Source organism: Triturus cristatus, chromosome 10 (assembly GCF_964204655.1).
Source record: "Triturus cristatus chromosome 10, aTriCri1.1, whole genome shotgun sequence".
NCBI lineage: Eukaryota > Metazoa > Chordata > Amphibia > Caudata > Salamandridae > Triturus > Triturus cristatus.
Window position 1 is genome coordinate 748599781 of NC_140593.1, and position 23808 is coordinate 748623588.

The 23808-nt window shown below is 46.2% G+C and overlaps 1 protein-coding gene across 11 annotated transcripts in view; it reads left to right on the plus strand.

Moving 5' to 3' along the window:
• Window positions 1-23808, plus strand: part of LOC146789947 (anion exchange protein 2-like) — a 2390686-nt gene that overhangs the window by 1693391 nt on the left and 673487 nt on the right. For all 11 annotated transcript variants that reach the window (XM_085628246.1, XM_085628245.1, XM_085628249.1 and 8 more), the window contains 3 exons: window positions 20509-20620; window positions 20842-21026; window positions 21687-21909. In XM_085628246.1, the coding sequence (XP_085484372.1) occupies window positions 20509-20620; window positions 20842-21026; window positions 21687-21909 (520 nt within the window). The remainder of the gene's footprint in view (window positions 1-20508; window positions 20621-20841; window positions 21027-21686; window positions 21910-23808) is intronic.

The following is a 23808-nucleotide window of genomic DNA, read 5'->3' on the forward strand; positions in this document are numbered from 1 at the left end:
CTGGGCACTCACACTAACCATGGAAACACCTGAGCTAGCTGGGGCAACCCTGATGTTTGGGCAACTTAAAAAACAAATTCATTGAAACTTACGACGTCACTCTGGTGACCACCTGCCGTGACAGAATCGAGGTAGACTCTGGTCTGTCATGTTATGATTATTTGTGGAGCGCACATCTTACCTGGCAGGGTGTCCTCCAGTCGGCGGCTTTGAAGTGTTTGGGGGTGAGGAGAGGGGATATGGGGGTCATTGCAGGCTTTGGGTGCAAAGTACGAGTAGGTGATGCCGCCAGCTCTGGTTCTGTGGATGGGGGGTTGGGAAGTTACCTCCTTGAAATCTACAAAACCACACCACACCACACAATTCCACACCATACAATTCCACGACTAACTAATCAAATTCAACCCACATAATTCCACAACAACCACATACATACACATAATTAAAATACATTGCCATTTACACTGGCTATAGCTCCAACAAATACAAGACGTATTACATAAGTAAAAAAACATTGCAGTTTACAATGCCAATAGCCCCAACTCCAACAAAGGCGAGACCTATTGCATTTCCAATGCTTGTTCTTTATGGTCACAAAAGTCACTGATAACGTAGGAAAACTGGTGAGTACCAGCCAGCAGCTCCCTGGGTGATGCTTACGTGAAGTACTTTCTAACCTTCCTCACATTTTTTACTAATTCTGTCACTAATTTTCTGTGGTTTCAAATTTCCTTTTGACGCTTGTATGGAATGTGGTGTATTGACGTCTTTCTAAAACTGAACATTTGGACTAACAGGTTATTGGCGGTGAACCTGTCCTGTGAGGGAAGTTTGATGTCTTTAAAAACTCCCCCTATGTCCTAAAAGAAGATAATAAAGTTATCCGTCGGGTCTTTTTGCGTCTATAAATTACTGAGTGGTGGGGGTGACCTGACTGTTTACCCCCTAATGCTCCTTTTATGTATTTAATTCTTAAAGGAGTTCCAAACAGAACCTTCCGAGTTAATAATTTCTAATCTTATTAGCGAGTGGTATGTTTTCCTGATTTCATTTTTATGTAAAGCTAAAAGAGGTCCCTCTGTGTGCCTTATTTAGCTCAAGCTGCGTCCTCGACCTTAGTCTTCAATTATTTTTTCCTCAAGCTTTCTTAAATTATTGCTATAGATATTGTACTGCTTTCTCTTTTTGAACCAATAACTTACAATATACCATTTAATAACGTGTACGCTTTGAAATCACTAGGGATTGCCTGAGTGGATAAGTCGGTAAGTAGTTGGTTTCATATTTTAGCACTAGAATTTGGCAGATTGTACAACTGTCCATCAGCTTGATTCCCTGAGAAGTCAAACAGAACCTTGCTGGAGCATGGCCACAACCATGCCAATCTGCTGAGATTTTTACATCTGTAATACAATCCAATAATTTAAAAACGAGATGACATGCAATTTTTAAAAATTCACTTGAAGGTTTCCTGTCGGTGGGGAAATAATGATATTTCTAGTGCCTTCCATTATCTAAGTTGAGATTTACTCTACCCAACCATTCTAGCAGTCTTCTCCCTGTAGCATCTGTTCTCTTAATAACTTTTTACATTGGTAAGCAACATTCTCTTTCAAGTGTGATTCATGATACACATTATGCCCCTGATAATGAATCGCTGAAGCAGTAGCTGATGGGTTACCGCAACCCTTGATCTACAGAGGGCCGATGTTCCTGCACCCAGATTCACAAGGAGTAATAACACTGGGCCAGATTTTATCAGCCAGAAAATCTGTCTAGTGAAATTGAGTGCACATATCCAGAAGGCTTGTGGAAACAACTGGAGCCAACCTCTGCCTGACTCCCTCCTATGGTGTGAAAGGAGCACGGAAAGCTCGCTCTTGCCCTGAAAGCCCTTCCCACCAGCTACCCTCTGTGTGTGCCTTTTTTGTTAAAGCTGTTACTGACATTGGATGGTTCGTAAAATTTCCACCTTTGATAGGAGTCAGTGAAGTTTTATGATTAGAAACCGTTATACCCTTTAGTATATTTGTTAGCATGTCTATATAATTGTCCTGACACCCAATTTATTTTTCTAACTGAAAAATCGACTACAAATCATTATGCAGTGCCGGCTCGTACAATGAGGGTGCTGAGGCACAGCTGTCATTTCTGAAGCAGCATGGTTCTTACCAGGAGCAATTATATGTTAGTTGAGCTTTCAAAGGAGTTAGAGGAAGACAGTAACTCCTCCAGTTTGGCACTGAGCACTCATCAACAATCATGTTAAGCTGTGTTGTACATTGTTTGACGTTGATAAGCTTGTTTAATTTTTCCCTTACCTGCATCCCCTCCGAAATGTTTATGGGAGTGAGGCTTTTTAAGTGTGGATTGGACACAATGGGTACATGTGGCATATTTCTCCCTTCCTTGTCTGTATGCTGGGTTACCTTTAACCCATGTAATAAGATTGATTATCTGTGCCTGATTTAACGCCCTTCATCTGAAAGAAATAGTTAGTTATAGATTACTTACCTTAGAATATACCCCAGGAGTCAGACTGGCTCTGGAAAGTTTTCGTCAGCAGTACCCCTGCGCGTCGGTAGGTGGCGTCGGTCGACTCTGCGTCCGTCGTCTGCGTCGTGGTCGTCGGGATGATGACGCGGAAGTTACTTAGACTTCGCCCTCGCGTGCTGTCATCAGTTCTTTCTTTTTCTGCGCCAGCAAGCGCAGATCCGGAGAGAGTGGTACCCCCAGTTACTTTTTGACTGAGTTTTTGTGACTTTTGTTGACTTAGTTTATGCGTCTTCAATCGTCTCCTGGTGCACGAGGGATGCCCGGTTTCAAGGCCTGCAGTTCCTGTACCTGACTGATGTCGGTGACGGATCCGCACCTCGTGTGCCTCTACTGCCTGGAGCATGACCACGACCCCAAGTCGTGCTCCGACTGCTGAACCATAGCCCCGCAGTCTTTGTAGGAGCGGTCCCAAAAGCTCCTCGAGGCCCGGCATTCGGCTCCGCTTCGTTCAAGGTCCTGGTCACGAGGGTGGTCGCGGGACCGATCGTGGAGCCATCACCACCTCTTGTCATCTAAGTCTTTGCACTCGGGGTTAGGTAAGTAGAAGCACAAGAAGAAATCGAAGAAGCATCGTCGCTCTTAGACTTCCCCTCGTCCGTCGGTCGACGCGACGCAGGGTGCAGGTGGTACCCCTCCCGCGGCTCTGTGTGCGGAGCCTTCAGGGTCGACTCCGGCCTTCCCTCCCTTCCCGGGACCGGGAGCAACCCCTGCCCAGCTTCGTAAATTTTACGAAGTGAAGCATGCCATCTTTGGGCAGCCCTACTCCGCCGGCGTGCCTTCGGGCACCGCGGACTCGGATGGGGCCCTATGACTTCGACGCCGGCGGCTCTGGCCTCTGCTCCGCAGGGCTCCCTTGGATCCAGGCCTGGATCTGCGCCGGTTGACCTTGTGACACCTCCACCGGTGCCGATTCCACCGGCATCACGTCTGCAGCTGACGCCAGCTGGACCCCCAGCCGGCGTCGACCCCGGATTCCATCCCGATGTGGACACGGATCCTGCGCCGATGGGTACTTTTGTCCCTGTGTTCAACTGTGGCCATTTTCAGCCGGATTGCAAGCCAGACGAGGGTTAGGAAGACTGGGAGGGGTTTGGTGACCCTTTGACAGACCAGCTGGAGTATGAGCCGGACGGGAGAGAGGAACTGGGGGATGCCAGTGGTCTGGATACCGCCCCAGACTTAGGCATGTTGTCTCCTCCTACCGTGGCTACGGAGAAGGGAGTGTCATATGCAGTAGTGTTGCATAGGGCGGCCGAGGCTCTCTACCTCGAGCTTCCTATGGTGTCTGTCAGGATTAACCACCTGACAGAGGTGCTTCAGCCGGCAGAGAGCTCTTCGGATCTCCTTCTGCCGTTCAGTGAAGCCCTAACGGACATCCTTTTGGGTACCTGGTCCAGGCCCAACACAGGGGCTTGTGTGGATAGGATGGTTGCCCAGTGCCACCGCCCAGCACCAGACGACCCCACTTTCCTCTCCCAACACCCTACCCCTGAGAGCTTGGTGGTCCAAGCCTCTACGTCCAAAGGCACCTTCCCTACTGCTCCACCTGATAGGGAATCCAAGAAGCTGGACCAACTTGGAAAGGGGATGTTTTCTTCCTCCAGCTTGGGACTGCGGTCAGTAAACACCGCATGTCTGTTGGGCCGTTATTCCCATTCTGTGTGGGATACGGTGGTGCAAGGGCTGCCTCAGTACCCGGAGGAGTGCTTTCCCATGCAGTCGCCGAGGGGAGAGACGCAGCAAAGTTTACCATCCGCTGGGGGCTGGATACCGACAACACATTTGGCAGGACGATTGCCACGTCAGTAGCCCTTCGGCGCTACGCCTGGTTGCGTTCGACTGGTTTTTCTGGGGATGTCCAATCCACACTTATGAACATGCCCTTTGATTGCCGTCGCCTTTTCTGCGACAAAGGTAGACAACGCGCTAGAGCGCTGTAAGGACTCTCGGGCTACGGCCAGGTCCTTGGGCCTCTCCACCACCCACCCTGCGTAGTCTTCCTTTCGCCCCTTTCGTGGCTCCGGAAGGGGTGCCCCACTACGTCCTGCCCAGAGCCACAGGCCAGCACAGGCTGTTCAGCCCCAGCACGGCCGGGGATGTGGGAACCACCGACATGGTTCTGGGGGCCAGCGAGTGGGCCAGTCTACCACAGCCCCCTCTGCATCAGCCTCCAAACCCTCCTAGTCCAATCTTCCAGGGCCACCAAACGCCAGTGGGCGGCAGGATCCGCCATCACCTCCCCCACTGGGGCACCATCACGTCAGACAGGTGGGTTCTGCAGATAGTCCGAAGGGGCTACTCCCTTCCCTTCGAGACTACCCCTCCCTCAGTACCATCGCATGTCGGAGGATCACCTGGCCCTTCTCCAACAGGAAGTTCTGTCCCTCTTGGCCAAGGGGGCCATCTAGCGCGTTCCTACCCCTGAAGTAGGTCGTGGTTGCTATTCCCACTACTTTCTGGTGCCCAAGAAGGACAAATGCCTACGTCCTATCTTGGATCTCAGGAACGTCAACCATTTCCTCCGGAAGGAGAAGTTCAGAATGTTGACGCTCGCTCAGGTCTTGTCTACCCTCGACCCTGGAGACTGGTTGGTAGCATTGGACTTGCAGGACGCTTATTTTTACATCCTTGTCCTGCCGGCCCACCGGCGTTACCTGCGGTTCACGGTAGGCCACAAGCACTGTCAGTTTACCGTGCTCCCCTTTGGCCTTACCAGCGCCCCTCGGGTGTTCTCGAAAGTGATGGCGGTGGTCGCAGCTCATCTGCGCAGCTCAGGGGTTGCAGTCTTCTCCTATCTCGACGACTGGTTGTTGAACCGGGCTCGCCCCAGGCAGTCGTCTCCCACCTCCAGACTACGGCTGACCTCCTGTATTTGCTGGGGTTCTCTATCAACGTGCCGAAGTCGCACCTGATTCCCTCTCAGAAGCTCCTTTTCATCGGAGCGGTTCTGGACACAACGCAGTTTCGGGTTTATCCTCTCGAACAGCGAGCCCGGGATATTTGAGCTATGATTCCAATCTTTCAGCCTCTATCCCGGGTTTCAGTCTGGATGACCCTGAGGTTGCTGGGCCTCATGGCCTCCTGCATCCTGCTGGTCGATCATGCCAGGTGGCATTAGCGAGCTCTACAGTGGGACCTGAAGTTCCAGTGGGCGCAGCATCAGGGGAATCTGTCTGATTGCATCCAGATCTCAGAGGGCATTGCACGACAATTGCAGTGGTGGCTCACGAACCAGGATTGGGTCAACAGCAAATCCCTCTCCCTTTCCCAACCAGATCACACCGTGGTGACAGACGCATCCCTTCTGGGATGGGGCGGCCACATGGGAGAGGTGGAGATCAGAGGCGTCTGGTCTCTGGCGGAGTCCGAGCTCCACATCAGCCTTCTGGAGCTTTGGGCGATCCGTCTTGCACTAAAGGTTCCTTCCCTCTGTCCGGGGAAGAGTAGTGCAGGTGTTCACGGACAACAACACCGCCATGTGGTGCTGCAACAAACAGGGCGGGGTGGGGTTGTGGACCCTATGTCAGGAGGCCCTGCACCTCTGGACATGGCTGGTACATCAGGGCATATCCCTGGTGGTTCAACACCTGGCAGGTTCACTGAACACCAGGGCGGACGAACTCAGCCGCAGGTGTATGATGGATCACAAATGGCGTCTTCACTCGAAGGTGGTGCAAGGTCTCTTTCTGTAGTGGGGAGAGCCTTGGTTAGATCTATTCCCTGCCAAAGAGAACGTTCAATGTCAGCAGTTCTGTGCGTTGGAATTTCCAAGGCGGCTCTCGTTGGCGACGCTTTTCGTCACAAGTGGAGTTGCGGTCTTCTATATGCCTTTCTGCCTATACCACTTCTGCCCAGAGTGCTGAAGAAGATCAAGTGTGACTGGGCCCAAGTCATTTTTGTGGCTCCATATTGGGCATGAAGAGTCTGGTATTCCGAGCTGCTCAACATGGCCATCGATCCTCCGATCCGACTACCTCTTCGGGAGGATCTTCTGTCGCAGCAGCAGGGGATGGTCCTCCACCCGAACCTGTCCAGCCTCCACCTCCTTGTGTGGTGATTGAGCGGCGGCAGTTAACGTCATTTGACTTGCCTTCCAAAGTTTGTGATGTAATCTTGGCGGCCAGGCGGCCCTCTACTAACACGGTATATGCCTGCAGATGGAACAAATTTGTGGCATGGTGCACAGCAAAGGCTGTGGATCCCCTTTCTGCCCCTCTTTCTGAAGTTCTTTTGTTCGTCCTGTCTTTGGCCCAGCAGGGCTCTGCTCTGGGCACTCTTAAGGGCTATCTTTCAGCCATTTCAGCCTTCCTGAGGCTACCTGATCAGCCTTCTCTTTTCAAGTCTCCTGTTGTAAATAGATTTCTTAAGGGCATTATTGATCTGTTTCCTCCTGTTCCCTCCGTAATGCCTCAGTGGGACTTTAACTTAGTGTGAACCTATCTTATGTGTACTCCCTTCGAGCCGCTACATAACTGTCCTCTCAGACTCTTAACTTTTAAAACTGCTTTTCTGGTGGCCATCACCTTTGCTCGCAGGGTGAGAGAGCTACAAGCATTGTCTTCCAAGCCTCTCTTTGTGGCTGTTCATCTGGACAAGGTCATCCTCAGAACTCGACCTTCCTTTCTTCCAAAGGTGGTCACTTCTTTTTATATTGGCCAAAGCATCACTTTGCCCACCTTCTTTCCGCCTCCGCATCCTTCAAGAGAGGAAGAGAGGCTCCACCGTCTGGATCCAAAACGTGCGCTCTCCTTCTATCTGGATCGCACAAAACAATTCTGGGTAGACTACCGGCTCTTTGTTGGTTGCGTGGGCGCTAAGAACGGTCGGGCCGTGCACAAACGGACCACCTCCAGGTGTGTCGTGTGAGAAGGTGGCCTGATATATGCTGTCCACTAGTTCTAGTGGGCACCTTGTATCAGTCCAAACAACCCCTTATGGTGAATGGTTAAAGACAACCTTGATTGAAAGCTATCCTAGTGGTAGCTATGGAGAGCAGCCTTTAGACTAAGTCTTGAAGGAATGTAAAGCAGCTTGTTTTACCAGTCTATAATCTCTTGAATGATCAAATGAAAAGACAAGCACACCAGGTATATATTCAAAATATATGTATTTAAGATAAAACACACCCCTCTAGTCTCTTTGTGAGTTCGAAGTACTTAATTTACAAGTCAGCAATTATCAGTAATAGCACAAATCCACGTCTGGGCCCTAGAGGCGTACCAAACCATATACCAAAAAAGTGATATAAGAACCACAACTGGAATGGACACTAGGCCTAGGGCCTGTAGAATCGCTGGGACCCCAAGGAACCACCCAAGGTAGTGACACAGGGGACCCACAGGGACTGTATGCAGTGTGTAAACACAACCGCGGGTTCCCTGTTATCTTCTATGGGCAATGTCGCGGTTGGAAATTTAAAGATTAGGGACACTTCTAATCGAGTCAGGACCAAACCCTTAAGAAGTTCTAGGGCTAGCACCCACGAGAGCACCGGAGTACTCGAGTTACCTCACCCAGGGAAGCCGGGTGCATAGGTGTCTTTTGGTGTCGGGTCGCGTCGTCAATTTCAATGGGAGCCTGCCAAGAACTGCTGCTGCCGTGAAGAGGAGAAGTGTCCAAAGAGATACAAGCCTGGATCTAGGATGAAAGGAACCTGAAAGCAGAGGGGACAGAGTCTGGGTCACTGGCCAGTGACCAAGGGCAGGATGGACCAATGCCCACAGATGTCGGGTGCTTCAGGTGAGTTGAGGGGTGTTTTGACTCTTCAGCCACGAGGTCCAGGAGGCGTCGACAAAGTCCACGAGCCGGATTCGAGCTGTCCCACGAAGTCTGTCGAGTGCTGCGGTGTCGGCGACCAGAATGGACCCAACAGGCCTTGGCAACGGCAAGTCACTGGAATTCAGAGAAAGGACTGCGGTGCAGACCAGCAAGGTCTGGGGGACTCACCCAGGAACGGTAAGTCAGGGCACGTCTAGAGCAACCAGGTAAGCCCAGTTGCCTTTGTGGGGACCTGCTAGCCAACGGGCTAGTGATCGCGAAGGAGCCTCGAGCGGTCGCACTTGAAGCTGGCCCACGGGTCACTCGTGGAGTGGAGGCCAACTATCTTCAGTGCAGGAGGTGCTCAAGGCTGGGGCTACTCGGAGCCCAAAGCACAACTTCGAGGAGGACCAGGAAGATAGTGTTGCTGCAAAAGTTCACGGTGTCCAGGGGTCATGGTTCCACGTCACCCACGATAGCCACGGGCCTCAGCTTTGCTGTGGACTCAGGGTAGCCTCGGGGAAGTCTGGAAATCCACCTCTGGAGATGCAAAGACTTCGGCGTCCGGCGGGAGCTTCAGCGAAGCAGACCGGTCAGTTGCTTCTTTGGTGCCTGCCAAGCAGTGGAGTCACTCTTTGACCTCAAGGGAGATTTCTTCAGTCTTCTAGTCAGGATAGAACATCGAAGGTCCAGGATATATGTAGCAGAGTTTCGTCCAGTGTAATCTAAAGTCCTAGGGACTGGATTCCTATACTTATAGTAAGTTTAAGGGATGTACTAACTCTAAGGCCCCACCTATGGGTGGGCCTGGAAAGAGGGGTAGTTACACCCATTTCCTTTGTCCCGTTTCACGGCAGAGCAGGGGCAGGTAGCCCCTGCAACCGGTTTGAACTGGGCTATGCACAGGGACAGCAAACGTGCCCTCAGTGCAGGACTTCAAAGCACCAGAGAGTGCTCCCGCCCAGCCCCAATACACATCTGCCTGTCTGGGGAGGTGGTCACACCTCCCTTCGACCGGAAACCTATTGCCCAGGCCTCCCCTGCCGGAGTTTCGGTCAGCAGCTGGAGGCCAGACCCGTGTCTGTGGCAGAGGCATCCATTTTGTGATGCCAGGGCTCAGAAAAGTCCTGACCAGTGTGAACATGTCTCTCCCTCTAAAAGGGTGGAATGCTACCCCCGCCGCCAGAACTGGCGGGGAGGGGTAGTATTCCAAAGTGTTTGACTCCAAACACAGCATGTTTTGATGCAGCCATTCCAAAGTTAGCATTTACCGCGAGGTTATAATGCACTTAAGAGTATATGGTATGGCTGTATCACAGAACAGCCATAAGGAAGTATTTCCGAAAGCTGCAGAGGGGCTCAGCTCATGCTTGGGCACCCTTTCACACAAAACCAAGCACTCTGCCTTCAGGATTGTCAAGGCCTGCCATAGGAGTGGCTTATAGGTTTATATGTGTCTGTATATATGTGTGGATATAGGTAGCCTAGCACGCCCTTACCCAGGCTGCAGTAGCAGACCTGTGGTGCCATTTTGGAGTGCTTCCCAGGGGTGGCATAATATATGCTGCAGCCCCTGGTAGGCCTCTGAGGTACTATGCCCTAGGTACATAGGATACCATATACTAGGGGCTTATAAGGCACTCCAGAATCCAATTAGATATCTACCTAATGTACATGCAAACCATTTTAGAGAGGAAGCAGCTAGGCTGTGGTCCTTATTAGCAGGGCCACAGCCAGACTAAGGTCGAAAAACAGTGAAAAGTGGGGGTACCCATGTGAAGCAGATTCTACTCTCCTACAGGTCGTTCTGTGCATCAAAACCTGTTACTCTTTGGCTAAGAAGGAGCCTCCAGTGGGGCTGTGTGCCCATTCTACCAGGGTGACGGCAGCTACTACTGCTTTGGGACGGGAAGTCCCCCTAAATGACATGCGTCAGGCAGCTACGTGGGCTTCGCTGCACACGTTTACGAGACACTACTGCCTGGACAGCCAAGTCCGGAGAGACGGCTTCTTCGGCCGTTCTGTTCTCCAGGACTTTCTGGTGTGATCTTGGTTTGCAGACCCACCTCCGGGGTTGGTATTGCTGGGGTATCTATTCTAAGGTAAGGAATCTATAACTAACTGATTCTTTCAGATGAACACGTAACTTACCTTTGGTAACGATATATCTGTAAGAAACATAGGTTAGTTATAGATTCCTTACTGCCCCACCCATCCTCCCCGTTCTGCAAACTGATTTCTAGCGTTTAGGACATCCTTTCAGGGCCCTAGTTATGTGCACCAGTAGTCAGTGTCTTGCATGGCTCTACATTCCTGGTGCGGAAAGTCGTGTACAGAACTAATGTCACTGCGCGAGGGCGGCGTCTAAGTAACTTCCTCAACATCATCCCGGCGACCACGATGGCGGCCACGGACGCGGAGTCGTTCGATGCCACCTACTGACGCGCAGGGGTACTGCTGACAAAAAACTTTCTGGATCCAGTCTAATGCGGGGGGGATATTCTAAGGTAAGAAATCTATAACTAACCTATGTCTCTTACAGATATATTGTTACACAAGTAAGTAACTTGTGCGTCAGGAGCATAGTTTATGACAAATCTGATTTGTCATCACTGTATTCCTCTTTTGTTTGACTGGATTACTTGACCGGTCATCATCATTGTTGGGAATTAGGGAAATCCCCCTAGCAGCCCCAGGGAAATCGAATGCAGAAACCATTGCCAAGTGCCTTACCTGTTTGATGATTTCTGCCTTTTATTTTAAGGTTGGCATACTGACAAGTGTAAAGAGAAAGGGCCATAATCACTGCCCCCATGTCCAGCCCTTCGGCCACTCAGTGAGTGTACTTTCAGCTTTTCTGGTACAGCCATGTACCTGGTAACATAGCCACTCTATATGTGTTAACTATCAAGTCATTGAAAACCACTTACTGAAATGCCCAGTAATAATATCGGACATGGAGGCAGGCAATTTCTACATCAGATACTGTTCTCTGAAGTGCTGCCTGCACAATTTGGTGCTATATGTTGTCCGTAAGCAAGATATTGAATCCCTTTTAAACCTTCAGTATCAGGTAACAGGAGAACTTCGAGAATCATCTTGAAAGGGCAGTATAGCTGAGATGGGTGGGGGGATGGGTGCTTGTGACAGTGCGCCACATCTTCCTGAAAATTTGCGAAAATGAAATTTAGGTTTGCACCAAGAAGGTTACCTTGTCCCTGGTCACTTCCATTCCTATATATCTGACCTTTTCGATCTGTATATGCAGCTATTCTGCTTTCACTGCTGCCACATCCCACAAGGCAATCTGCATCACTCTAAATTTGTCCAAATTCTACAGGCGGAGCACTGTATGAATTGCTGAAAGATAGTCTATGCATCGATGTGGTCTGCAAGATGCGGGGTGCATAAAGAAAGACATTGCCTGCACCTTAAAATATTTTCTCTTCAGGAACATGACACCAGCTACTGGTAGTTTGTGCGGCCCGTGGATTCTGCAAGAGTGCAACTGGTCAGAAGCATTATTCAGCTCTCCTTAACTTATAATTCTTCATCCAGAATATTCATATCAATTTCGGGTGCCCTTAGAAATTCCAGTCCTAAAGAAATTTCCTCCATTTTGCCTAAGCTCTCTCCTGACACTGAACAAGTCATTTAGTATTCCACAAAGGGAAATGCAATGCCTATATCTCCAGCGAACTCTCTTCTTGATATCTCAAAATTCTGTATATCCATCTGATGTTTCATCTCTTTTGCTCATCTATGAAAGGAGCTGCCCAGACATATGTACAACCTCATAAAGCAACATATGCATGCTTAGGTAGTGCATTTTAGGTGTTCCCTGAACTATATTGTGATACTGGGAATACATATGATAAAATACGATTCAACCCATTTATATTCCATGTGAGTATTTTGGGTGGGTCTTCACTCTTTATCCCTTGCTCTGTTACTACTATCTTGTGAAGATACTTTTACTTTCTGTATTAGGGTCAGGTGCCTACCTGAAGATTGCTTTTGCAGGAAAACCTACCAATATCCACTTCTTCAGCAGCAGTCATATTCCTGCATAAACATTACATAAAGCAAACAGACAAGAGCTGTACCCTTCCCCAAACTGACCTTTTAAAATTCGCTAAAAACATCCCACTTCCACTTGGGATGGGTTCAACTACCCTTCTTAGCAATGCAAGAAGCATCTGTTGCCCTAGCCCTCACCCCAAAATGTTGCAAACAAAACTCCAGGGAGCGCATTAGAGAAACCTTAGCACTTCAGAAAATGCACCAGCAAAAGATTTCAGCTGATTTATTCAAGTCCATCTTGAACTGTGGCTCGCTGCAGCCACGCCCTAAGTCATTCGGGGTTGTTGGACACCTGGGTGTCTGGTCTAGACTTGTCTCTAATTGCATTCATGTGCATGGTGCTATTTTGTACTCTATGGCCTACTTCCTGGTCTTCTGTCACCTTTCTTTTGGCCTTGCCCACTATACTCTCAGTAGTACATATTTAGCAGTGTGCCAGTTGTCACTTTCATTTGAGTTGATCTGCCCAGTACCTTGCTACCTGAGGCATTTCAAAGAAAAATGATTTTATTATCACCTTTAATTTCTCCATGGAGAGCAGCATATACTTCAACTAGATATCTTCTAAATTCTTTTTCACCTCATCAAAGGACTTGTGCTGTTTCTGTGCATGTTGGTTGTACTCTGGTAATAACGTATTTCAGGATGCCTTGAAAGTAATCTGTCCTAGCAGGTGAGCTACTCTCGATGCTGTGCCTCAGTCTCTGTACTTGTGTGATTTAGCTGTAATTGGTCTTGGGCTACACCAGAGGGCCTTAACATCGAGATACAGTTTTCCCTCTCTACCACAACACATATTGACATTTCCTCCGACAGGATCAGAGTTCAGAGCCACTGTCCAGAAGTTATTCAGGGTGGGATTTCTTAGGAATTCTTCCAATAGTGGGATTATGTCTTTGTGCCCCCCATTGTTCTTATTCTATTTGTCACTCTAGAGTTTTGGTAGTGACCACCAAGTAGATTTGAGTTCTTTCACCATGTCCTCCAGACTAAAAACACGCGCTTCTTCTCTTTGACCATGTCTACCACAAAACATTTATGCTATATTACATCTACTGTAGTTGCACCAATTGTCTCTGGGGCATGCTTTCGTATCAATTATGGCTTCCTATATTAAGTTTGAGGTGGTGTTGTGGGGTCCCAGGCTGAGTTCCCTTTTATATATGTTGAGCATTATTCATGAGCTGATGGCCAGCGGGTTGGTTAGCCATGCTTCCCTTAATAGCCTTCCGCCATACTATGTTTACAGAAGGCCACCACTGTTACACTCAAGGAGCAACAACTCTGGGCTTCTCTAAACTCCTCCCTCATCAGTACTTTGTCCACCGCTATTACAAAAGTAAAGAAAAATGGAGCATATCTCTCATGTAGCGCCTGCTTCTTCTGTCAAGGAACTTCTATGTAAGCTCAGCAATCCCCTTAGGCCGGAGACCATGATTTACTTATCAGCCAATGCCTTCACCTGAGTCGAGGTCTCCTGCTGCACTGGAACTTGCAGTTAACCACTCAAATCTAACTCCTGATGGTTCTGCTCCTGCACAGCCAGGCTATTCACATGTTGTCTGCCATGGCCCTTTCGGCGAAAATTGCCTGCACAATGTCCTGTTTCCTATCAGTCCATCCACTCCACTCTCCATTTGTGGGGACCAGTCCTATTTCTTAACTATTTCTTTTTCTCAAGCAAATGTTCAGGCCCAGCTCACTTACTCAGGCTCCAGACCCCAGTAGTGCTAGGCAGACCCCGTGATGTAGCATAGAATTCTATCCAAGATATGGTAGTCCGCCCATACGGGGGTAGTGCTTCACAAGCTAGCACAGAATATGCGACTGGGCATCCAAGAGAATCCTATGCATGTCTTTTCAGTACCTAAAGATCTTGCTCGCAGCCTGGCTGTCTTCAGTTCTCCCTGTGAGACTATGGGTAGAGGGAATAACTTGGCTGGTTACCCCGTCTTCTGCACCTCTCCCAGCTGCCCCTGAGCTACCCATTACCCATATTGGCTGGGCGTCAATTCCACCAACAGTTAAAGAGCACCATTTTTTGCACCAAGTGAGTCTCAGTGGACAGGAAGTAATTGCTGGCATCAAGTTAATGTTAGATTAATTGGGACCTTTAGTGGGAGACTCAGCAAGGTACTACTACCATCATTCATTATAAGGCCACACCCGCATTGATTGGTTCTTTGGACTTTATTTCTCAATTCCTGTATGCCACAATTTATTCTTTATGAGAATTTCCTCTACCAATTCTTTTGGCATGATTCGGTCTGCATAGGACACCTTACCTACTATTCTATAATTTGGTCTCTCCAAGGAATACTTAACCTTCACTGCGCACCATGTTGGCTTTTATTAGGATAATTGCATCCTCTCTGTCTCCTCTTATTATATTTTTGAGCAATACAGTCCACTAGGCTCACCATCCCCTCTCTCACGTCCTTCTGAAAAGATTTCCATTTGTTGTTTTCTAGATCAAAGTCCAGTCTAACACAGGCACACTGTGTGAAGAAGTCTACAAAGAAAAATGTGAGTGGAACAGGTGCCGCACGATTATTACTAATGCCAAAATCCATTATGTTTATACAATGTATTCCGAAAATACGAGGATGACACTCATAGAGGTAATATTAAGTCAGCTGGGCTGTGAGCCATATGTCACTTCTTGAAATGAGGCCACTCTTTTATTAGAGGAAGTGCCCTTATTCTTTAATAAATAGTGATCAGTTAGAGTCTCTGACATGCCCATAGCATATCAAACTAGAGCAGAATGTTAATTTTTGATAGAAAATAATATTCATGGTGGTAGTTAGGGCCATATTGTTTTATTCCTATAATAATAGATGGTATTTTCGAGTTAGCCTTCTATGGAAATTTGTTGGATTCCCACTTAGCTTAACCCTTTAACTGCTAAGGTTTTCCACCACAGTGCTGAGCTTTTTTTGGGTTGTTTGGGGTACTTTGTGCTTTTGCCTCCACAACTTATTGCCACATAAAGTATCACCACTAAATTAGCACTATTTTTTCCAACATCATGGGTAGTCTAAGGGTATGCAGGCTTTTGGAGTCCCTTGGAGGGGACTGAGAAAATAGCCATAATATAGCTATGTTTTTGTTTTTGGGGGAAAATGGGAAAAAGTAGTACACAAAAAAGTGTTTGATTTTTCACCTAAGAATGGCCATCAACAAACGTTTGCTGGTTTAAATCACCATCTTCACAGCTTTCAGGAACATGCAGAACTGTATCAAAAAACAATGTTTTTACAGCAGTTTTGCCATTTCTCTAAGAGATAGCCTAATTTTCTTAAGTTTGTGCTTTCTACTTATTTCCAGTTTGTGGTGGAAAATCCATGGGTGATGCCCGAAAGCTATACATTTCCAAAATGTAGACACAATTCTGAATTCAGTAGGGGACATTTGTGTAAATCCCCCAAGACTTTTTAAAGAAACTAACTGTTGAAAAAAAAATTTTTGAACATGAGTAGGAAAAAACAGTCATTTGTGACAAAATTTTCATCTGTAACTTCTTGTCACGATGGGCAATTTACAAAAGCAATATACCTTTAAGCCCGCTAGACCCTTTTATATATAGGGTTTGTAAGTTCTCCAAGAACTCAGGGTACACAGTCAACAACTGAGCTGCACCTTGCAATAGTTTTTCATTGTGTACTGAGTTTACACCAATTTGTATGGTAAAAAATAAAGAGTGAAAAGTGGATGTTAAGGAAACATATATATTTCTGAAATGCACACCAGATAATGAGTTTAGGGGCAGTGGTTATTTGTATATCTCTGAATTTATCGGTGCCCATACTAGCGTGTGATTCAGAGGGCATTTTGCAAATGTCTTCTTTTTAGCACACTGGCCTACATTTGGAAAGCACAATTGTAGTTAAATCGGATTGGTATTAACAAATGTTCTACAATTCGATGTTCCCACACACGTCTGAATATAAATTATCCTTCACTTGTGTGGCTTGGCCTAGTGCCTGCAACACACCCCAAAACTCGACATGGAGATGACATATTGTGGCCAGCAAAACCTTTGCTTTTTTACAACGTGATAGCTGCAGATTTTGGGCCCCAGCTCAGCTGCCACCCAGGAAAACCTACCATACCAAAGCATTTCTTAAAACTAGACACTTGAGGGTGTCCAGGGTAGTGTGATTTGTGTCGGTCTAACGAAGTTGTTGGACCCAGAAGCCCTAGCAAACCTCAAACATTGTCTAAATAAGCACATTTTCTTCACATTTCTATGATGAAAAGTACTGGAATTTGCAGGAACCACAAATTTCTTAGTACCCAGCTTTCCCTCACTTGTCCTGATAAAAACACTACCCCATTTGTGTGGCTGAGCCTAGTGCGCACAACAGGAATGGATTACACCAGGGTTATTGGATTTCCCTCACATTTTGTCCTTCGCAAATCGGTACTCGGGCTGCTGAGCCATCCTCCCAAGCATCGATCTAGTGAAAGTGAAATTAACCCATTGCCTCATTTCACTTTCAGTGACATGATGTCAGCATGCCATGTGTCAGTCCCTCCTACTAAAAAAGACTGTGGCTGCTGGACAAGCCCAGCCCTGCAGCCCAACCTCAAACTGGCATTTGCAATACAATAGGCCTCGCATTTATGAGAGTTTGAACTATTGGGATTGAAAATGACAATGCATTTTATTTTTGGGTTGTTTTTACAGCAGATAAATAAAAGGCTTTGTCATTTACAATGCCAATAACTTAAACTCTTGCAAATGCGAGACCTATTGCATTGCAAATGCGTGCTATAAAAATAAAAAAGCGTTAGGAGAGAGTGTGTCTCGCCTGCAACAGAAGGCAGTACACAGCTATTTGAGAAAATAGTGCTTGGATGCTGTAAATAAAGCCTACTGAGCAGCAACACACGTAACGGGGGTGTCGCCATGGGAGGTTGCAAAATGAGACAAGGTGGTACTAAGCCTTTTGACCAATGAACAGCCACAGTTTACTGTGGACAATGACATGAGCCCATGAAAAATGTGGGCGGAGCTGCAAGTCCCTACCTCAATACAGCATGCCTCGTAGAGCAGCACATGTGTTGCCCAGGCTCGACCTAAAAAGTGAAAAGGAAACTCTCTGGTGCGGGTACCAGAGGCTCCTTTACTGCCCTCCCCAGTGCATTTGTTGGCTATTGGCAGTGGCCGAGGGCCACAATTAAAAGACATAAAACATGCCATTGTGGGAATTTCCATTCTTTTGATCATTTTCAATACTGTACCTGTAAATCGAGATTTCAGTGCCTCATGATCTCAATTAATTTATGAGTCTGTTTTACTTTATGGAGGGAGTTATAAACCCAAGTGAAGGGATTGAGCTGGGTATACTCAAGGAAGTCTCCATTTTGCTGAGCACTGGCTTTAGCTACTCACTCTATCCTGCAGGTGCACAGTGAAACCTACACTTTCATAAATTAGAACAATGCAGATGAAGCAAGCATAAGAGAAACAGGAAATGTCTTTTATACCATCAGGTGAGCCTATCAAGATCAGTTAACGTTGGGGCCCTGGGTGGTATCCTGGAGAGCTGCACTGGATCAGCAAGCACCTGAGTGCCTTTTATCTTTCTTTTGGGGTTGTATAAACACATATAACTCAGTGTATCCAAATTAATGCATGAAATACAGATAGCACAATTCGGAAACAAGGAGCAGAAGTTTTTATGTATTTCCCTGGGCCCGACCTACTGTGTGTCCTGAGGAACTGTGCCAAGTACTAACTCATCCAGCACCTGTCTCTCAGTGATAGTGCGGGTCAAGCAGTCGAAGGCTCTTCAGGGGGAGGTGGTTTAAGGGATACACAGGCTCATAACTCAACATACAAATAGTATAAGCAATAAGGTGATTGTCTAGTTAAAAACTAACTTTTATAAAAAGGAGCATTTATTGTAAACACATAAACCATGGATGACACACTAAATAACCACACAGCCCTCTTAATGCCAGTGTGCTGGCTCTATCCAGGGCAGGATCAAAGTCCCTGTATCCCTACTTATAGGAGTGATTATTCATCATTCTAATAATGAAGACGACTGTCAGATTCCTGCACTTCACAGTGATGCCCTCTTAGTAGATGAGGTCACCAACTACAGCATGGGTGATGGTCTGCATAACTGCGGCACCCTCCTGGTACACTGGGGCATCAACTACAGTGCACACATGAGCAACGGCCCGCACTTCCCGGTGGCCCCTTCCTGATACATGTGGTCACCATCTACAGATTGTACGCCAGGAAGACTGGCTTGTCTTCTGCAGGATGGGGTGGATATCCTGCAGTCCATAACGGTCCCAACCGGACCGGGTGTCTCACACTTTGCTCACTGGGACCCATTCAGCAGTATCCCTACTGGACCTCTTTCCATCCTGGCCCTCTTCTCCTCACAACACTCTTTGGTCTAGGCAGGCAGGCAATCTCTAGGCGCTCTCCTCACTGGTACTCTGGTTTTGGCAGACAGGCAGAAGACTGGTACTTCAGGCTCAAGGCAAGTGGTCTTGCTTCCTGGGTTCACAAAGGATGTTTTGTTTCTCTCCCTCTTTTTCTCTCTCTTCAATGTGTGTCACATCCCAGCCCTCAGGAATGTCAGTGATACACATCTGTCTGTGGTTTGCTGCCCTTGCCTTTCCAGTCCCTGGGCTCCCAAAATGGAATTCACAGGGTCTGCTGTCATGTGCCATCCACAGGCACACACATGCGACCCTGCACATACAAATATGTAGCACACTCTTTCCAGCAATACAAGCAATCCATGGAAGCCAAAGGTGAGTTAAGTCCGCAGCCATGGAACTTTACACGAGTGGGCCAGTAAACCCCAGTCAAGTGACACAGATGAAAAAGGCCTGTTCACATCACTGCCTCTGCTGAACACAAAAATAGATATGTTGCAACCACCGGCTCTGGTCACTAAACTCTAGGTAATGGCCCTCTACCTTCATTTGTGTAGCGCTTGGTGTGCCTCTCCTGATCTAAACAGACCTCATTGCCGTGAGACAGGCCTAGGCGCACACTTGACAACATGTTTGCCCATGACCAAAAATCAGTACCAGGGATCCAGATTTCCATGCGGCTGAGGCACTCAGAGTAGGGGTGCACATCAGTCACCATGCAGGAGAATTTTCCACCCCCACAAGGTAATGAAAGAGAAGTGCTGTGACTGATCCAGGGCAGGGTTTTTAACTCCATTGCTGCACAAACAACTACGAGAAGAGGAGAAGCACATACAAACTACTAGAAGCAAAATAATTGAACTTAACAGAACCTCAGTTGCCTGCTTTGTGATGGATGATCCATAGATAATTGAAGGGACAGAGGTTCCACTAAAGGGAACTGTGAACTGCGAGTATCTTTCCTCGTGAGATGTTAATCAAAATTGAATTACCTGTTTTATCTTTTTGAAATTCCAGTCATATTTTCTAGAAGAGGAAACAGTAGTGAGAGTACCCAATAGGGAAATCATGGCAATCCATTGATAGCAAGTTAACAGATTTATTTTAAAGTTCTGCATAAGTCATCTGATCATTCTCACTCCTTATGGTCTGCACTAACCACTACATATATTAAAATAGAAGAACGTATTACTAGATTTCCAGGGGCAGAGTAAACCCTAATGAAGAGGGGTTAATGGGTAATGTAGATACCTATATTGTGAAACTTGTTAAAGAGCAAAATACATTTGCTTATGTTCAGAGGGCACTGTCACTAATGCATCACATATGTACACTAAGACAGAGATGTTAAAAACATCAGAATATCAACAAATACACGAACCCCATGAACGATCGCTTACATTGAGACAAGGGTTATGGAAACCTAAATGGGACACCCTGTGTGGATTCCAAATGTCAGGGTTTTCTAATTGAGCAGTTATGCTACCTTAGAGGTGGCAAATGGTGCATTCCTGGCAATAGAGTAGTGAACAGTGGTTGCTTCACTGAGAAATCTTTAGCAGTGTAAAACAGGTGTTACACTTTCCCCACCAGTAAGAGAATGCAGTAACAAAGGAGACTCTTTCCAGTCTAAGCGTCTGTATTGTCTCTTTCTCACTCTTTGCCATCACTGATAACCTTAGTGGTCTGTTGTTTGTACAGAAAGACACACTGCCTTCTTCACTTCATGGAATCCAGAGGTCAAAGTCCAAGCATGAATTGAAGCTCCTAGAAAAGATTCCAGAAAATGCTGAGGCTACGGTAGTGCTCGTAGGTAAGTGGATGCAAAATGCACTGGAGATATGGTTCTGGTGTGGGGGATATTTTACTTATGTAATGTTTTAATTGTCCAGTCCTACGGTTAGAATATGTAGTGTTTATAAGAGAATGTGTAATGAGGATTTTTGTGTGATATCTAAGGAATATTGGTTGACTTGATTTGTTTTTCTGGGCTGCAAAAGGTTAATTTTGAGTGGATTGTGTATCCATTGACAGGTTGTGTTGAGTTCTTAGAACAGCCAACCATGGCATTTGTGCGACTACAGGAAGCAGTAGAGCTGGACTGTGTCCTAGAGGTGCCCATTCCTGTGCGGTTCCTGTTTGTATTGTTGGGACCTACTACCACCAACATGGATTATCATGAGATTGGACGATCCATTTCCACCCTCATGTCAGATAAGGTATATATTGGCTTGGCCAAAATGATTAATGGATTAATGGAATAATGGAATATAGATGTTACAATATGTTTCAGAAACTTTGCATGTTCTGAAGGAATGGGCAAAATCAGGTAGAGGTGGCAACGGGCTCAACTGCAACAGATTAAAAATGACAAAATATTGAGAAATAGATGCTGATCCCTGGCAGTTATGATGTTCCATGGTTATGGAAGGGTGGTGGCGTTCTTTCATTGTAAGCTTTTTGGTATTGTAGCACAGACATAAAAAGAGAAGATTACTTACAAATTTCACAAATTTGAAGAAAGATGGTATATCCAGTAAAGTGATCCTTAGTTCATTATTCAGGGATTGCTTAAGCTGAACCAGTATCTGTATACTGGATGAAAGATAGCTTTATGGAGCACAATATGGCATGTGTTCATATATCTGTTTAAATGAGATTTACTATATGTCATCTAATAAACGCAGGGTGGCGGGAGGGACCATAGTTAGGACCATATCAGTACAATCTTATTTTAGTGTAACTTTAGAAGAAAATGCTGAGCATACTTAGTTGCGTTTTGAATATAAAGGAAGGGGGTATAGTGTCTGGTATCTTTGTTTACTTACACTTTCTTCACTAACATATCATCTTTGTTCCTTTGATTTTGCCTCCATCAGCCATTCCATGAAGCTGCTTACCTCGCAGATGATCGACAGGACTTACTGAATGCCATTAATGAATTTTTGGACAGCAGTGTAGTTTTACCTCCCTCCGAGGTGCAGGGGGAGGAGCTTCTGAGATCTGTCGCCCACTTTCAGAGGGAAATGCTGAAGAAAAGAGAAGAACAGGAGAAGAAGCAGCTTCCTGGAAAAGAAGAGCCAAAATCATCAGAAGAAAAAGGTAAAGCCACAAAATACCTAAATAAAAATGCCCCCAGTTTAGAATGGCTTGTGCTAAGTAACTCAGAAAGGCATTGTAGATTACTAAGAAAAACAGACAGTTTTTATATAAATAACACAGACAAGATAGGCTTTGCTGACAAACTACGGTTCCACTTCTGGTATCAATCACAATAGCATGGACGTGTGAAAAATGAAGTTCATTGAAACAAGAAGAAAAAATGTATATCTGGAAAAATGACATCAGCAAAACTGGGCCCTCAATCTCAGTCTAGACAGCCTATCCAGAGAGGGACTCACACACAGACAAATAAGTAATGTGGCCAATAAAACCGCAGTACAGACTCTTGTTGGGATTAGAACCTTCTCTGATGCCCTTATGCAGCATCAGCAGGACCGCTACGACGGGGATGCAGCTGCGGTTAGAGAGTAACACACTCCCCTTGACAACAGATTATAACAAGCATTTGCAATGCAATAGGTCTTGCCTTTGCGAGAGATTGAGCTATTGGCATTGTAAATGACAATGCCTTTTATTTATGTGTTTTGAAAACCTGCAAGTGGTGCGTAAACACGTACTTTGTACTTATAGTCCTTGCTTACGATAAGCAAGGCTGGCAGAAAAAGAGGCGCCGTTACTGCCAGCCTTGCTTCTCCTAAGCATTGCAAATGCTTGTTGAGTTCTGACAAAGAGGCGGCAGAAAGCATATGAAGGCAGGGAATGTGACGCCAGGCCATGCGTTTCAAAAGCAGGAGGGAGGAGGAGGCAGCTGCAGCCAAAACAGACCTCGATCTTTGAATGCACAGCAATTGTTGCAAGATAAGAGCAAGATTTACAGTCCTATTTACAACAGAGCTCTGTAAACCATGAGCACTGGTCTCCAGTGCTCCAGCTTAAATAAAGAAATAGTGCTCACAAGCTCTGAGTTACAACACATGTAACAGGGCAAGTCCTTATAAATGGGCGGAGCTTTTAAATCACATATCCTGAATGCAGCATGTCTTGCAGAGACAGCGCAAGCACTGCCTAAGCAAGACCTAATGAACAAAAACGGTGATCTGGCAATAAAGCATGCCATCCCTCCCCCACACACAGAAATTCTGCAACACCTCATGCACTCAACATCTGCATGTAATCTACACACATCCTGAATCACCCTGTGCAAAGCCTGTAAGTCCTGAAACCCTTGGCAATCAGCACACACAAGAATCCAAAAATAATGTATATAATCAGTGCACATGGGGATATTGCAAAATCGTGCATAATTTGCACATGTGGGGATCCTGCAATGATATGTTCAACTCTGAGAGCTCTTGCAATATCACAATGAAAGAAATATATGAATCTCTAATATCACAAGTAACCAATACACACATGGATTTTGCAACTCTGTATACAATCAACACACAGAACGATCCTTCATCACCATACCTAGTCTGCGTGAAATAGGATCAACAATCCCAAGAGTAAACAGTTTCTTTCAAAAACTGTGAAAAATACAATATAAATACAATATAAAAGATCAGCTCCGGGCTGGTCCCATAAAGGTAACAGCCCTAAACAGTTTCAAGTATAGTTTGTTTAGTCCTTAAACATTCAGGTTATAATGGAGGATTGGTTTCTGCTTAAGGTGGCCTACTCTGTTTAGTCTTTTTATGATCAGCTGATTGTTTTTATTTTACTGCCATCAGTATTTGTGTAACTGCTAGACATTTAGAAAAATATGCAGTGGTCTTTTTACAAAGGTAGATACACAGGCACAGATTTACTTATGTTTTAATTTGCATCTACATTTATGTGTAGATCTTGTCTTGAATTGAATTCACTATGTCCATCCAGAAATCTCTGCCTAGATCACATAAAATGGTGGAGAATCCTATGTCTGAGATTACAACAAAA